At 35.3% G+C, this 18370-nt stretch overlaps 2 protein-coding genes and 1 long non-coding RNA gene across 3 annotated transcripts; all 3 read left to right on the forward strand.

The window, feature by feature from the left end:
* Positions 1-5853: 5853 nt before the first annotated feature.
* On the forward strand, positions 5854-7382 carry LOC112489109 (malonyl-CoA:anthocyanidin 5-O-glucoside-6''-O-malonyltransferase-like). Its single transcript, XM_048472749.2, has one exon. The coding sequence runs from the start codon at positions 5863-5865 to the stop codon at positions 7285-7287; it is 1425 nt and encodes a 474-aa protein (XP_048328706.2). The 5' UTR covers positions 5854-5862; the 3' UTR covers positions 7288-7382.
* A 556-nt stretch (positions 7383-7938) lies between these two features.
* LOC125422186 (uncharacterized) lies at positions 7939-9169 on the forward strand. Its single transcript, XR_007240523.2, has 4 exons — positions 7939-8000; positions 8588-8630; positions 8981-9020; positions 9109-9169. It is a non-coding gene; the product is annotated as an uncharacterized LOC125422186 (long non-coding RNA).
* Positions 9170-14265: 5096 nt separating this feature from the next.
* Positions 14266-16297, forward strand: LOC125421986 (phenolic glucoside malonyltransferase 1-like). Its single transcript, XM_048472371.2, has one exon. It carries the CDS (start codon positions 15170-15172, stop codon positions 15719-15721), a length of 552 nt encoding a protein of 183 aa, XP_048328328.2. The 5' UTR covers positions 14266-15169; the 3' UTR covers positions 15722-16297.
* The last annotated feature ends 2073 nt before the right edge of the window (positions 16298-18370 follow it).

An 18370-nucleotide genomic window follows, 5' to 3' on the forward strand; every position in this document is an offset into this window, starting at 1 on the left:
CCTGGCATTCCTAGTACCAATGAGCCCCTTAAAGGAAGCTGGTTCTAGTAATGAGCCACTCGACCTGGTCCTCTCTTGATTATTGAAAAGGAAGATGTTGTTGATTAAGGAAGAGGCCCACTGACCTAGAATTTGGGGGTCAAAATTTGACGGTCTGACCTGGTGAAGAAGGGTTGCTTAGGGTTCACTTGAAACACCATCGTAAACTGAGTCTAGCATCTGTTTTAGGGATGAAAATTCAAGGCATAGGGTCATGGCTGTCTCTAAGTCTTCCATAGGTCTGCTTGTAGGGTTTTCCTCGAAATCCAATACCTACTGCCGCCTCTCTTTTGTCGGTTCATTGATAGGTTGCAGGTCCATCAGTTTGTCAAACTTTTCTGTTTCCTTATTATGATCAGATCTGACCGTTGAGGATTCTGGTGTATTGATGAACAGGATGCTACCACCATGCTCTGCCCTCAACCAGGGGCCATAGATCTTGGAGGAGATGCCTTTTGCCGTGGTGATGGTGGCAGGTGATTCAAACCGGCATGTCCCTATGACGTGATCCAATTTCCCACATTTGTAGAAGAAGTCTGAGAGCCTCTCGTACTTAATTGAATCCATCTCTTGTCGTCGTCATCCTTGTCCTGGAGAAAACCTGGTGGTAAGGGGTTGTGGATCGGGAGATCTACTTTGAATTTGAGGTACCGTTGTCCTACTATGCTTTTCTTTGAAATTGTGTCTCTGTGAATATAGCCTAGCACTGTTCTGATTTTCGCCGCTGTGTCTTCATGAAGGTAGATTGGGGGGAGCCCGTGGATTTGGATTGTGAATGTCATTGAGTCAAAGGAGATCTCTTTCAAGGACAAGTTTTGAGGCCATTCCTTCAGTATTAAGTGTGCTCTGTCGAGGGACCATGGTCTTCCTCTGAAGATCCATTCCTTTTCTTCTTTGGACCCAAATAGGAATGAGAAGGTGTTCTGGTTAAGTTTTTCCACTTTGACTTTAGTGGTTACTTTCCAAACTTTGGGAATGATTTTAGTAATGTGGAATCGTCTGAATCTTCTTGCAGATAGAGCCAACCCACTACCGTTCTTCCTGTGGTCGAGTCATCATTGCCAATGATAGGTTTTAAAGAGAAGGCCTTGAGCGAGTTTTGGAAGGTGTTCAGGTTGCTTTGTTGGACTTCCATGCCTCGGATCATAGTCGGAGCTGGAAGCAAAAACTTTTAAGTTTCTAGGGTGCTGGATTTCACAGCCTGTCGTTCATGATGAGCAGTCCTGGTGGAGAGTTTCTTCAACTTGCATAGCTATGACTTAGGATGGCATTTGTTAGACAGAAATATAAATGTGATGGGATGATCCACCTTTCAGTGGTTTATATATTTGACAAAAGTAATAGTTCCACAACGTACTAGAGCTAAGGCTATAAATTAAAAAATAGAAAGAAAAAAATCCACGAGCTTAAGGTCTTCAAAGTCTTAAGATTAAAAATAAAGAATACATGTAAAAATGTAAAATATATATAAGCTAAAATATTTTACTGACGGACTCAAAAATACCTATAAAGATTCAAAAAATATTTAAAAAAAGCAAGACTTACATGCAAACTAGTTTAAACTTTTTAAAAAAAGTGATAATTTAGTTTTGACAGTACTTGTTCCACTTTTTTCTTTTTCTTTTTTTATTTTTTTTCCCCCAATCTGGAATTTTGAGACAGTAAGTGCTTTGATGAATTATTTTGAATTTCTTATACCATTGTAGTTAAGTCTATTTCCTTTTCAAGGCATGTGTCACACGAAAAAGGTACCTTTGGAATTTTTGGATGGTAGGCGCTTTGACGAATTATTTTGAATTTTTTATACCATTTTAGTTAAATCTATTTCCTTTTCTAAGCATGTTTCGCAAAAAAAGGTACCCGCACAACCCCACTTAAATATTTGATGTTTTAAAAAAAAATGACTTTTTTTTCTTTTTTATGAAAAAAATTTAACAGACTTTCTTTCTTCTTTTTTTTTTTTTTTTCTTAAACTTGGTTGAAGAAGACAATCTGAAGGTGTGTCTTAATAATTTTTTTTATTAGGTCAAATTATGAATATAACATTTAAAAATACCTGGTAGTAACAAATATATATTTAAATTATTTATCAGCTGGGTAATATGTTTTAAATGCTCTTTCCATTTATGTTGTTTCACTTTCCTCAAGCATTTGATGGTTTTCTGCTCGTTTAATTTTATGCTTCTTTTGTAAGTTATGATATGATGGGTCATTAACTGTGGTTTTGTTTGAATTTTTCCTTGAATTGTTTTTTTTTTTTTTTTTTTTTTTTTGTATGAATGTTGTAAGGGATTTTCTTTTTTAATAAATTTTTACCAGTTTGTTTTGTTTAAAGCGAACCAAGCTAGTTGAAATATCTCTATTATTTCTTATGTAGCTAGCCTTTTTTTTTTTTTTTTTTTGGGGAAAATAGACTGCATTAAGCACAAAAGAGTAGGGGACCATAAAACGGTTACCCCATATTACAATCCTAAGTCTCCTCAGAGAGGATTTGTGCCAAGATATTGGCAGGGCAATTATTAAGAGAAGGATTAGAACAAAATAACATAGAATTTGCTGTTAACGAATATTTGACTGCTAAGTCAGCACAAAAATGAGCTTTTCTTGGAGTCCAAGAAATCTTCCATTTGTTAGCCTTCAGTCTTTCTTTCAGCTCCAAAATCATTTCTGAGGTTTCCCATTGGCAAGGTTCAGTCCCAGCATTAAGTTGGCTTACCACAGCTTGAGCATCGCACCTCCAGTCCAGTTCCTTTCACCCAAATTCTTCCGCTACGGTTAAAGCCCACTCTAAGGCTTTAAGTTCTGCCAATTCGAGTGCCATAGGCTTCGTGGATTTTGCTGCTAGCAGCAGTACCTATCCTCTGTCTGTTCTTGCTATCAAGGCCAGAGCCGAACCATTTGGGTTGCAAGCTTGCATCAGTGTTTATGCACAGTCTGCCTGTTGGTGGAGGAGTCCATCGATTGTCTGCCTGTGCGTTTGGCGCTGGGGTCCTTTTAAACAAGACAGCTTCATACTCCTCGACTAAATTTTCCCATCTTTTCATGGCCTTAGCTAAGTTATTCTTATTCTCGAAAATTTTTTCATTACGGAATTCCCAGATCACGAACAAAAGGGAGGCAATCAAAAGGGTTGTAAAGTCCTTACTCCCAAGCATGAGACTTAGCTGTGGGGAAGGGTTGACAGACCATCTTGCCAATTCTTGGGCATTCCCCATTTCCCCTCATCCAATTTTAAACCCTATTTGTTGTTGAAAGCTATGGTCCTTGCTGCTAGACACTTAAGGAATAGGTGGGCAGGTGTCTCGATGGTGTTTCCACAGAGGGGGCAGCTTGTCTCCCCTAAACCTGTTCTTTGGTACACCAAATTTTTCAAGGGAAGGACTTCCAAGGCCAGCCTCCAAAGGAAAAGCTTCAACCTTTCAGGAATCTTTGCGGTCCAAATGTCTTTCCATAAGTGGTCTCTAGTCTCTTCATGGAAAGCTAGAAGTTGATGACAACTTTTAACCCAAAAAACACCATTGGCCCTGCCTGTCCAAAAAAGCTTGTCCTCCCTGAAGGGTCTATGTATGTGAACTCTACTTATCACTCCTAAAGTCTCTTGTTCATAGATATCTTGTAGTTTAGAAAAATTCCATCCTATGAGGGTAGGGTCTAGAAGTTCTGTCACTCTTCTAACCTGTGAGCAGCTAGCACCATCCTTGATTTTGGGAGTTTTCCCGTTAACATCCAGGACCCAGGGGTCCTTCTAAGGGTCTACTGACCAACCATTAGCAATTTTGAAACAAGAGCCCTTTTTAATGACTTCTCTTGAGCTGAGAATGCTTCTCCAAACCATGGAATCTCTTGCGTTGAGTTTGCATCCAAAGAAAGTCTGGTTGTTCAAGTATTTTGCTCTCATGAGACGGGTCCACAAGCTGTTTTCTCCTTTGGTAAGCTTCCAGCCTAATTTTACTAGGAGGGCCGTATTGATGTTTCTGTATTTCCTGAAGCCCAGGCTACCTTGAACCTTGGGTTTGCAAATGCTCCCCCAGTCCTTTAGGGCTAAGTAGTGTCTCTTGTGTGTCTTTGCATTCCACAAAAACCTTCAGACCATGGTATCTCAGTCCTTGCATATGCTTTCGGGGACCTTGAAGGTTGACATGGTGTATACTGATATGGATTGAGCTATTGATCTGATCAAAGTAGCCTTACCTGCTTTAGACAGCACTTTAGATTGCCACCCTTCGAGACGGTCCTGTAATCTATCCTTGATTCTAGTGAAATCTTTGTGTTTGTGTTTTCCAAAAATTAGTGAGTTCCCAAAATACAGGCTACCTGTTTTCATTTCTTTGAAACCTAAGAAATCCTTTATGAGGGTCTTAATTTTCCCAGGAGTATTCTTAGAAAAAAGGATTTGGGACTTATCTGGATTTGGGGATTGGCTAAACCATCTGCTGTAAGCCTCCAGCACTTTCCCAACCTCCTTTACATTTTGAGGGTTTGCTCGGCATGCAACCAGGATATTGTCTGCATAAAGCAAATGAGAGATTGTGGGGGCTCCTCTGCTAATTTTGATACCTTGAATGCATTGATTTGAGTCCATGAATCTGGAGAATAATTCAGAGCATAAGATGAAAAGGAAAGGGGAGAGTGGATCTCCTTGTTTGATTCCACTTTCCGGAGTGACTATGTCTGTTTTGCTGCCATTGATAAGAAGGTCAAACTCCACTGAGCTTATACAATCATTCTCCTAACAACCTCTGAAAAACCCCATAGTTTCAGAGCCTTCATTATGAAAACCCATTCTAAGCTATCGTATGCTTTCTCATATAAATTTTGACCAGCATTAGTCCGTCTTTCCCTTTATGCTTATGGACTTTGTGAGCCACTTCGTGCGCCACCATAATATTCTCATGTAGCTAGCCTAGTACTTTATTTAAATATATATATATATATATATTTATATTATTTCATGATTACAAATAATAATCATTTATTGCCTAACTGCAAATAGAATCTAGCAGAAATTGTATAACTTCAAAGGGCATCAAGACCCTTTTGCAAATACAGAAGCAAAAAAAGCCTTTCATTTCTTTCCATGGCCACTTTTGCTATATATGTATGAACTAGGTCATCTCCAGTGAAGAATGTCTCAGGTATGATCACAAAAAATTGAAAGATCCAAATACTTCGTAAAGACCTGATTGCTTGCTCCTTTTGCTTTGTAGTATCTCAAATATTGTTAATATGTTTTTCTTTTTAATGCAAAAATATCTATATATATGTATATATATTTTTTCCTTTTTTTTTTTTCAAGATAATTTCAGATTGAATAATAATAATAAAAAAATGTCAATTTCTAATTGCTAATGTGGATCATTGAATTTAATAACCGATGTAACGATTTAGTTGGTTGCGATGTGAGTTAATTTTTCTATATCGACTTTTAGTTTTAAAACAAAATAAATTAATTCTCGTCACATAAACGGTAATCGATAAGTGGCACAGCGATAGATAGATAGATTTAAAAAATAGATCAATAAATAGTTTTTAAAATAAAAAATGGATCAATAAATGTCTGAGCTATATACTTTAAAAATTCTGGAACAATTACTTGGTAATTGTGCCTAATTAATGCTTTTTTTTTTTTTTTGGTGCGTAATTAATGCTTCTTCTTTTTTTCTCTTTAATGGCTTGCATGCGTTTTCATTTTTTTATTTTTTTATTTTTTTATTATTATTTTTTTTTTTTTTGTCTAAAAGATTTTCCATTCCCCCAGTCCTCCTATAAATAGGTACTACGAAATACGAATCCTAAGAAAGCCAAAGATTGAGCTTTCCCATAATGGCACAGTCACAAATGGTGAAAACACTAGAGGTCTGCAAGGTGGCTCCGCCACCAGACCTATCACGCTCAGCCATCCCCAAGTCTCTCCCTCTGACCTTCTTCGACTTATTCTGGCTAAGATCACCACCATTTCAGAATCTCTTCTTCTATGAAATCCCTTCTCAAAACACACTTCAATTTGAATACTCCATTATTCCAAAGCTCAAACAATCCCTCTCTCTTACCCTCCACCACTACCTCCCTCTCGCAGGAAATCTCACGTGGCCTCAACACTCTCACAAACCAATCATCAAATACGTTGGTGGAGATGGAGTTTCGCTTACCATAGCCGAGTCCAACATGGATTTCTATCATCTCACCAGCAACCACTATCGCCAAGAAACTGATTACCATCTTTTGCTGCCCCAGTTGGAAGTCTTCGACGAACGAGCCGCGGCGATGGCTCTGCAAGTCACCTTGTTTCCAAACAGTGGCTTCTCCATTGGAATCACCGCCCACCATGCGATCCTGGATGGTAAAACTTCAACATTGTTTATCAAGTCTTGGGCTCAGATTTGCAAAGCTGGAGCAGATTCCCCAGCTTTGGTGCATCAGCTTACGCCATTCTACAACAGGGAAGTTATTAAGGACCCGACGGGGCTCGATTCGATTTACATAACCCAGTGGCTAAGGCAGGGCGGACCTAATAACAGAAGTCTAATGATATTCGACTCTGTAGTTCCACCTGATTTAGTACGAGCCACGTTCGAATTTACTAAAGACCATATACAAAAGTTAAGAAAATGTGTTTATGAAAAGAACTCATCGAAGCCTCCAGTTCATATAACAAGCTTATCGCTAGCGTGCGCTTTCATATTGGTTTGCGTAGTAAGGGCTTCGGAAAATCATGTAAAGAAAAACAGATTGGCAAAGTTTGTGTTCGGCGTGGACTGTCGATATCGGTTGAAACCGGCTATTCCTTCAACATATTTCGGAAACTGTGCAATAGGCCGTCCGGCAATTGTAGAGACAAAAGATCTTCTTGGGGAAGATGGGATATTATCAGCCTTGGAGGGAATAAGCGAAGCTATAGCAAGTTTGGACGATGGGCTTCTTGATGGGGTAGATAGTTGGGCTTCGTTAATCAATTCTAAGGAGCCTGATGAGATCCCACCAACTGCTTGTATTGCATGGTCACCTCGGTTTCAAGTATACAATACTGATTTCGGATGGGGAGCACCTAAGAAGTTTGAAATGACTTCTATAGGTAGAACGGGAGCGATCTGTATGTCTGATAGCAAGAATGGCAATGGAGGATTTGAGATTGGAATGGTCTCGCAGATGAAAAAGATTGAAGCTTTTGCTTCTTCTTTTGCTAAAGGTCTTGAAGCCCTTTGTAATGTGAGGCAATCCAATTCTAGAGCTGTAGTTGAATTTGGGTAATGCTATAAAATTTCTATTTGCATTAAGGGTTAATATGTATCATGTATGTAGCTGGAAAACTGTTTTCCTTTTAGGAGTTTAAAGAAATAAAGTTCATGGAGTCTTGCGAGTTGTGGAATAATAGTGTCCTTTTTCTAATGATTATGAAATGTCTTCCATGGCAAAGTAATGAAGCTTGATCCACATTTCTTTAATGTTTCGTTGTTGTTCATAATATATAATTAAATCCCTATTTCTGTTTTCTTCTATACATCTGTGAGGTTACTCCTTGTAAACTAGAAGCACAAGTGAAAATATCAGTAGTGTCCCCAGAATCCTCTAGCTTTAAACGATCCAGATCAGGTACTTTTACTGCCTGATTTACTTCTCTCTCTCTCTCTCTCTCTCTCTCTCTCTCTCTTGCATGTGAGACATGCTCAAACTATCCCAGTAATAGTAGCTCTGTTTGTTAACTACATGGAGGTCCTTCTTGATGCATGAATTGTTGAAATGAATTGTTGAAATGAATTGTACTTAGAATTTGTGATGTATGCGCTGTGTTATATAATAAATCTTTTGGGAATTACTTCAGTTGACATTGCTGCTCTTTTCCTAAGAGTTTCTTTGAAACAAAATTTAATGCTTATCTGTTTAATTAATTTGCATATATTGCAGGGAGACTGCTGCTACCTGCCTTGGAATTCTGGCGCAATCAGATGCCAATTTACGATGCGGTCTCTGTTTTTTTTTTTTTTTTTTCCCTCATTTCTTATGATTGCTTAAGTATTCTGAAAGAAAAAAAATATTATAATTCAAACATGTATGTCAATATACAGTATATATGTGAATACAAAGTGATTTATTTAGTCAAAATCTACAAAATAATAATAATAATATTAATAAAACTTTAATTTAGAAACTGAATACGAAGTGATATATTTAGTCACTAAAAAAAATTAATTTAGAAACCAAGTTGACATTATGTCATATTTCACACCCTTAAAGGTGACATTGCTTAAAAAAAAGGTTTATGTTTCAAAACCTAAATACAGTCCATGGCCAAAATATATGGGTGATTTATATAATTATTCCTTTCTTTACCCATCTAAATGGAGTTCCTATGATTATGTCATTCTGCATTTAGTATACCTCGATGCAAAGTCAAGTCTTACTAGTTTTTAAAAAGAATTTCTTGTATCGTATAATTATTTTATTATTGTTAACTTCTTTTTCTTTTACTTTTCTTTTTATTTTGTTGGATGCCGGAAAGGGTTTGCTGATTAGGATAAGGCATATTGACTTCCATATTCTGGTCATTCAGGATCATAAACTTATTGGAATACAGGAAGCCGAACGACCTGGAGGTTTGTTCCCACATATAACTGTAAATTAAAGGGTATATATCCTATTTGTTTTTGCATGTGATTGAAATTGAAAATTGTTCCAACATTTTTTCTAATTTCTGGAAGCTAAATAATAAGCTTGTTATATTACACTGAAGCTAATATTGCATTGCTTAACAATTGGCTTTTGAAAGCCATTCTCAGTTTATGCTTAGTTTCAATGTAGTTTTCTTTTTTATAGACTTGTAATATTGAAATTGGATTTTTTTTATACGTTTAAAACAAATTCAATCTTCTTTTTGTCAATTCTGAATGCTTGAACTGAATAAAATTTCTGCTAATTGTTTTTGTTTGTTTCATTCTGTTGGTAGGGAGTGGATCCAAGCCTCATAGAAGGCGAAGACAATAGAGGTTAGATTTAGTCTGCAGTTTTAGTATGCGATACAGATTGATAGATCCCAGCCGCGTTATTATTTCTGTTTTTATGTTTCTCTTTTAGTTAAATCGCAGTAGGAAAGGATGCGAAGTGCTTTTGTTGATAGTATGTAAAAGTTAGTAGCGCAACATATATAGTATGGAGATTATTTGACTTTCGTAATTCAATTTATGTGTATTGGTTTCTGATCTTAATATTTGAAGAAAATTATGGGGAGATAAAAAATAAAATAATAATAATAAATAATAATAAATAAAAAAAAAGAAAAGAAAACCCGTATAAATATCCAGGGGGCACTTCAAGACACTCTACAAACTTAGATATATCGATGAAAGTATATGGACAACTCAACTGGTACATAGGATAATAATGGAGATGCAAGCTTTCTGTTTATTTCACATTGAAGCTCAATAAAGGCTCCACTGTATATATGCATATATGGAAATATATAATAACGATATATATATATATATAGTGTAATATTGCAAACATCTAATTGTGAATACCAGTATGAGTTTTAGCATCTCCTGTAATCTCTTCAACCCCAACATCTTTCATATGAGGTGTGAGCTGACACTTTTTGACAGTACAAAAATGTTTACATAGATTGCTCAAGAATCGTAAATTTTTCAGTTTTGATAAAGAGCTGCCTAGTCCATCATGCTCAATGTTGATACACATTCCCCATTTTAACCTCCTATCACTACACAACAAAATATATTAAATATATTCCTTGTATTTATCTTAAAGAATCCCGAAAATATATACATATATATATATATATATGATATATGATATATTATTTCAGAATGGAACAGATTTTTGTAATATCCAGTTTAGATCAAAATAATGCCATGGAACTAAATCTCTATTAGTCAAATGATAGGAGCAAATATGTACTAGGCTACTAGCTACCAAATAAAAGTTTTTTATTTTATTTTATTTTATTTTATTTTATTTTATTTTATTTTATTTTATTTTATGTAGAACTTCATTATACCGCATAAAAGTTGGTATGTGAAATTTAATCAAATAAGTATTGTTAATTGTCATATGAATTACTTATGTATATATATGTGTCTCTGTGTGTCTGTGTCTGTGTGTGTGCAATATAAACTATACTAATTAAGAATGTTTAAGATTTTGATGAGTAGGCTCAGATAGCCGACGTACGGAGACTTCAAAATAGAAGATGGGCAGCATTAGTGGTAGGAGAGAAACATGGCCAAAATGGAGGGATGTTTTTGCCTTTGAGAATGAAATTCTATTTAACAACTAATGAATAATCCAAATGATTACTGAATGGCAATATGGTGTGTGCGTATATATATATATATATATATGTTGCTTTTTGGTGTACCTATTTCTCCCACTTAACCATCATGTTTGTTTTGGTAGCTAGTTAGAGTGACCAAGTCTTAAAATTTTAATAATTAACTATGTACGGAAAGATACTTTCTTGCAAAACACCTGATGGGTTGAGCAAATAAAAAGAAACCATTGTAAAGATAGATTAAAGGTAGATTTGGACTTCTACAAGGTTGTAAAGATAGGTTGAGGTATACCGACCTATGTAGTTCCTAAATCAATTAATCCCACCAGAAGTTTTTTCATTTTTTTTTTTTTTTTGGCAACAAATAATAATTAAAAAAAAAAAAAAAAAGGCAAACAAAGTCAATTAGCCTTTTTAACTCAGCCAAATAAATAAATAAAGATTGACCTTTTTTATCTTCTCAAAGGTCAAATATGAAGATGGTAACTAGTATCAGAACCTGTCCAAAATTCCTCACCGGAACTCTAGACAAGCCCTGATCCCAGAGAAATCCTACCGGACCCTCCAATGGAAAATCCGGCAGAACCTCCCCTAAGGGATGGACTTACCACAAATTTCCTGCACTGAAAATGCACTTCTATATCGTCCCCTTATTCCTCCCACATTACTACAATTTGATTCCACAAATTTACAGCCCTTCAAATTAATAACAGTAACTCAGTGCATAAATAATACATAAATATCTGAGACAGTATACAGAGCTTCATGAAGTACTACTAAGTATAGAATACAACATGGATAAAAGAAATATTACAATTTCAATAAAAGAAGAACAGGGTACTTCTCGAACTAAGACAGCGATGAAGATCAAATCCGCTCCGGATGAATACCGGCAAACCTGGTACATAGAGGAACGGAATTTAAAAATATAAGATGCTAATCATCTCAGTGAGTGATCCTATCTACTATACAATTATAATACCACAGTAATAAAGTAGATAAATAATAATTAATTGAAAATAATAATTTCTCTCAAAACCCTTACAATTCTCTCATTTGGAAAAATTCCCTTTTTAAAACATTTTCACAAAACCCTTTACTCGTATTCCCCGAAAACCAAGACATCAATTTATTCAAATGAATATTAAATAAAATATAATAAGTCAAGCATCCAAAATTTATAATTTAAAGGAAATTAATTTATTGAATAATTAAGTAAAGGGAAAAATTAAACCAATTTAAAATCCCCATTCGAATAAATACCAAAAGCAGTATTAATTATATTTTTAATTCCAATAAAATTTCAAAATATTTATTTTAAAATCCCAGTTCTGAAAATCACTTGATGCACCCACTATATACCAGTGACGCCAACAGTACCCAGCATCCCAATGTACCGCCAGACAGGAGGTTATAGAGAGAAACCGGCATACGGTAGCGTGGCGTCCCACCGCACGGCTGCAAACAGGTGTCCCGGCCATGGAGGGGCAGCCTATCCTCATCCGATGGCAACCACAGGACAACCCCATAAAATCACCTGCGCGCTACTCACACCCACCCGCGCGCTAATCACATCCGTGTGCATACTAACCATATCACATATAAACAGAACACCAGTACGTGTATGGTGCATCTAAAAATCATAAATCAATACATCTCAAAATTTCAAATTTTCCATAAATATACCGGGTTTATCCCATCCAATTAAACCCGTAATTTTTCCACAATTCCTTTATAATCATCGTCATAAATTCCATGATTTTCAAATCCACCAACTTAAATATTCACATTTTTCCAATGGCATAAATATTTTTGAAATATAATAAATTAAATCACATAATATTCCATGGGCATACTTATAAAAATTGAAGTCACCAACATAAACAAATATTTTCCTTGAAATATTTGAAAATCAAATCATGCCCAAAATAATGTTAAAACCACAAGAATTTCATATATAATTAAAATCCATAATTCTCAACATTATAAAATAATTTTCACATGGCATACATTTATATAATGCATATTTTCTTTAATCAAAATAAATCCACCAATAATTTCCAAATTAAATCAATTAGATATTTGACACATAGAATATAAATTTCAAATATTCAATTCACACCAAATATTTACAAATTTAATTCCCGAAATTAATTTGAAGGTGAGTCACTCACCTTAAGCACGTATCTCAATCAAGATCCTCCACATGATCGACTCTACTACTCGCACGTGCACCTAAAACATCCACAATACACCAAATCAAATATATTAATATTTTAATCGGATAACTCCCAAATGGATATCCGAGGAGCGAACACAAATGACAACCAAAGTTGATGAGTAATATACCGAATCGAAGCTTAAGCGACGAGGATTACAAATTCGGTCTTACTTCCCGGAGATCGGACCGGTGGTGGCCGGAATCACGTCGGAAAGCTTTTGGGATTCAACTCTTCGATCCTCTCAATCCGTCGCGAATTGGCAGAAAAGGACCCCGGATTTGGATTCAGGGGGTCGGAATCAGTGGAGAGGGATCAGCGGTACAACTGGGTACTCTTCGGAACAGTGATTTCCGGCGAGCCGCCGCGGTCACCAGCAACCGTCACCGGCGGCGGTGCGTGCGGTGGCCGTTGGTTGAGATTTTTGGGGGTTTTGTAGATCAAGGGGAGAGGGTTCCAATGGGACCGACAGTGAGGCAAATGGAGGCCGGACGGCGAAGAAATCGGGGTTTGAAGGTTTTCGGGACCTCGCCGGAAAACGCTCCGATCCCGGCGCGTCGGAGGTCTGGTGGCAGTGAAATTTGGTGGGCTGGCCGGAAATGAGGAGATGGTAAGGGGTGGCTGGCGCATGTGGCCTGAAAATGGCTGGAAAGGGGTCAAACGGCGGTGGCCGACGGTGGAAGGGAAAATCGCCGCCGAGCTTCGCCTGCTCGATCTGGGCGCGATGGAGGGGCCCCATCTGGCTGGTGCATGTAGCAAGAATCGGCCGGAAAATTTGTCGATTCCGGCGGCCAACCATTTCTCTCTCTCTCTCTCTCTCTCTCTCTCTCTCTCTCCTCTCTCTCTTTCTCTCTCCTCCCCGATATTTTTGCCAAATAAAAGCCACCGTGGGTGATACTGTTCACCCACATGGACCAATCAGGTGCCGACACATGGTGTTACTGTGCACATAAGCCAGATATAATAAAATATTACGGTATCCGGCAAACTTCACACGTCTATAACTTTTTAACCAGATGTCCGATTTAAGCGTGCCGCTAGTCTATGAAGTCAAAGCAAAATTATACAACGATTAAAAGTCAATTCCCGACATCTTTTGGACAGTTTGCACCACGACTTGTTTTGCTCATAACTTTCAAACCGTAGCTCCGTTTTCGACATACTACTAGTCTACGAACTCGAGACATCATGCACTTCGCCACGGTACCCTGGTCAACTCGAAATTTCAACTGGAACAAAAAGCCAACTTTTGACCCACTCGGTCAACGGTCAACCTCGGTCAACGTGCATGAATTCTGATGTGATTTGGGACGGGATGTTACAACTAGTATGTATAAGCTTTTGAATTATTTATTGTGTTAAATTTAAAGGTGCATTGCAATTATTAATTTTTATATTCTTACTTCGGATTTATAAACTTCTTGATGAATTTGTATTGGAATTTTTAGAAATCATAAAAAGGTGTATGACATCATTAATTTGACTGGAAAAAAAAAAGATTGTATTATTATTACTATTATTTGATAAATTAGGGAAGGTATACAAAACCGTTGTAAAATTCATCTCATTAAAAGTCATTTTTATATAAAACAAATTCGTTTAGCATACCAAGTAAATCCTATTTGATAATATCGTTTTGATTTACATTTAGATTCATTAAAACTAAAGAAATAAAAATGGTTACATAGTTTGAACTTGAAATCTTCTTAGTTCCTTCTTTTTCTTCCCTTCAAACAGTGTTCCAGATGAGCACAAAGCTGTAACTACATGTGTGTAAAATATAAAATTTACAGCACGACAAAGCTAAAAGAACAAAACAAAACAATACAAAGCTAGAAAACAAAAGTACCAAGTATGGATAATGCAAACCAATGCATAGCATTTTATATATATCCTTGTGTATTAGTGCAAGAAAACTACTAAACGAAAACACAGAGGTTTGGGTACAGACCCATTTTTCTAATTATTCTCCTTCACAAACCAATGAATAGACTGAGCATCCTTCTGCTTCTTTCTCATTCACAAATTGCTCAAAAGATCTTGCTCTTCTTCTTTATCAAATCGAATATCCTTCACAAATTGATCAACAGCTCTTCCTCTTCTCCTTTGCAAATCGGCAGATTGAAAAAGCAGAGCAATTGATCAACTTCTTCTTCTTCTTCTTCTTTATCTTCTAGATACTTTTACAATCTATTCGTTCCTTATTTGTTTGGTAAGAAAAATTAAGTGAAAAGTCTTCTTCTTATGATTAAATATGTTATGATTTTCAATTGCCCAGGTTGTATCACTTTAATGAAAAAGGAAAAGTGGAATTTATTTTATTTTTTGATTTCCCACACCCCACGCGCCCCACACTCCATGGCTCTCCAATTCTATACCAACCCTCCACTCATAGAATATATTAATTCGATTGTCTTGTTTCGGCGAAATAGGTGGAAGGTTATTATCATTAACGAAAAAAGACAGGGTGTATGAAGCTTCCGTAGTCGGCAGTCAATTTGTCAATTGTCATGATGAATAAAGACGCATACCAACCCATATTAATTGTGGGTCCCTTAATCAATAAGCTGAGCTACCAATTCCCACAAGCATTTACATCAAGTTTTCTTCACAATCCGTGTCCATCCTCATAATGGCACGGTCCCAATCAGTGAAAATACTAGAGGTTTGTCGAGTAGCTCCACCACCAGCCGTACCAAACTTGGCCTCGCCAACCTCTCTCCCTCTCACCTTCTTCGATTTACACTGGTTAAGATTTCCACCGGTGGAGCGTCTTTTCTTTTACGAATTCTCTTCGTCTAACACACCCTTGTTCGATTCCATTATTCCAAAGCTCAAGCACTCCCTTTCTCTCACCCTCCAACACTATCTCCCTCTAGCGGGAAACCTTGTTTGGCCACAAGACTCTCACAAACCTTTCATCAAATATCTTGACGGCGACGGAGTTTCGCTTACAATAGCCGAATCTAACTTGGATTTTTATCATCTCTCTAGCAACGAATTTCGCGAAGCCACAGAATGCCATCCTCTTATTCCCCACTTGGAAGTGTCCCACGAAAAAGCAGCTGTGGTGGCACTGCAGATTACTCTGTTTCCAAACTCTGGCTTTTGCATTGCAATCACTTCCCACCATGCAGTTATGGACGGTAAAACCTCAACTTCGTTTATGAAGTCATGGGCTTAAATATGCAATAAAAATGCCGGATCTCCAGATACGCCGCCGTCATCGTCGCCGTTGCCACCGGAGCTTATACCATTTTATGACAGGACAGTTATTAAAGACCCTGCAGAACTCGAAGTGATTCACTTGAACGAGTTGCTAAAGCAAGACGGACCCAATAACAGAAGCCTAACGTTAAGGGAAGCTCAAGTTAAACCAGGTTTAGTCCGAGCCACTTTCGAATTGAGGCGAGAGGAAATAGAAAAGTTGAGAAACTTTGTGTCGGCCAAGGTAATAAGGGAAAAATACGGGAAAAATACGGGGTTTAGCTTTTGGTTTGTTTTCTCTCTTCTTCTTTTTAAATAATCATACGGATTATTAGTTGGTGTATGTAAAGGCAATTGATTATTGATATACAAAATAGATTCATAGTGTAATGGTTGACTAAAGGAAGCTTGGTGTTTGAACTAGGCTCCATTTTAGCAGGTTTTCGATCTTTCTTACCTAAGAAAAATAGGTCAAGGGCAGGTCATCAGAACCGTCAGTGGATGCTTAGTCTCATGGAAGAGTGTATAATATCTATTGATCGTATTTTTTCTACCTTTTTTTTTTTTTGTGCCTTCCGAAATTAAAAAAAAAAAAAAAAACACACACACACACACGCACACACACAAACAAAGTATCATAGACATATTCCATACATATCCATTGGACCTCCCTTTTATGAAGCATCTTTCTTTTTTTGACAACCCATCATCATCTTTTAGAGTCGAAATTACAATCACACGAATCTTGCACAATCAAAACAAACAGCTTCAATTCAAAATAGAAATAGCTTCAGCTCAGAATGGACTAGGGAGAGAAGCTGAAAGTAAGGAAGAGCTAGCTAAACTTTGGTTTTAAACGTGTATTCTTAATGATTTTTTCATTAGATCAAATTCATTACAGTAAAACCTTTATATATGAGTAAAAAAAAAATTCTTAATTTAAAAGGGTTATTTGTTTACTGATAAATGAATCATTTATTAATTTATGGATAAATAACTATTTATTAATTTGAAAAGAATTTATATTTTTTTTGAAAGATAATTTTACTAAGTATATATGTATTTTTCATTTTAGTAAAACATTTTTTTAAATTATAAATAATACAAAAATGTAGTAAAAATCAATATATCCATATAGAATCTTAAAAGTTATCGTGCATATAAATAAAGTTAATATTTGTATACATTCACAAAGCACAAAAAAATATTATTATTTAATTATACTTCAAATAATTATTTGTTACAAAAAAAAAAAATATGCCAGATGTGGTGAATGCATTACAAAAAATTGAAAGATGAGATTGAACTCGATTTAGGTACAAGAAAGAAGCAAATGCATATTTTGATGAAAGACTAAATTTAAAAAAAAAAAAATTTGTTAGGCAATTCACATTAATATGTATTGTAAATGTTTTTATATGTATATATTATTTTTTTTATAAGTTTAATTAATTATTAATTTATACATTCGAAGGGTTCAAAGATTTTCTTTGCAATTTTATTATCTTATGCATTTATTACATGGATTTAAATTTAGATCAAATAATTTGATTTATTTAACAAAATTATTCATTTACTGAGCATTTACCTATTAAAGTTTTATCATAATATATTATTTTAACAAACTGGATAAAAGAAAAAGTAAAAATTGGTGAGCAAAAAAATAATGTTTTTACAAAAACAGTAATATTTTACTTTTTAAACGAAAATTTAGAAATCCTCATGAAGTGGGTGATTCTTTTGGTCCAAAAGATTGTACCATTTTAATTATTAGCAAGTTGCCCAGCCAAAAGACGGACAATAATGAATGCATATAATTAAATGCAACATAGAAAAGAAAAAATAAAAAAAAAATAAAAATAAAAAAAAGAAAAATCATCATTGAGTTTGATGGGAAATAAAGCAAAAGAGTAAAGGAAAAGAAGGAATTTCATTAACAGCCATCTTATTCGTGTAACACATAGTGTTTTTTGTGGGTTGTGCCCTCGGGTTCTCCTCATTAACCCCCCCCCCCCAAAAAAAAAAAAAAGGAAGTGCCGTAAATAGCATAGTTAGTTAAATATGGCACATATATAAATTCTTGTATTTATTGAAAAATATGAAGGAAAATTCGATAAAAAAAATACATAAATAGAGAATTTATAAATTTGATACATACATGTATAATACGTTACAAATTAAAAAAATATGGTATGAAACACATATTAAATTTTTTTTTTTAATACATATGATAAAATTATAAGTATTAGTGAGATGATAACAGTTTAATTAAAAAAGTCAAAATAGTAAATAATTAAAAGAATATAATAAAAAATAAAAAATCTTTTCATACACTTGTTTTTTAAGTTGTCGTAAAAAAGAAAAAAAGTAATTAAAATTCGGCTAAAAGGCACTTTAGTATCTCTATTTTCACAAAATTGAATTTAAAGGCTTTAAAACAAATTTAATATCTAATATTTTCTATTTAAAAATTAATCATGTGAATAGTACATCATTAAATTAATTTTTCTTTTTTTCTTTTTTGTTTTTTTTTTTTTGGGTAATTTTTGAAATTGTTTTGAGGAAGAAAAATAATTCTAAAATGTGTAAAAAAAAAAAAAACATATTCACCATTTTACCATCAACA

Source organism: Ziziphus jujuba, chromosome 4 (genome assembly GCF_031755915.1).
Source record: "Ziziphus jujuba cultivar Dongzao chromosome 4, ASM3175591v1".
Taxonomy (NCBI): domain Eukaryota; kingdom Viridiplantae; phylum Streptophyta; class Magnoliopsida; order Rosales; family Rhamnaceae; genus Ziziphus; species Ziziphus jujuba.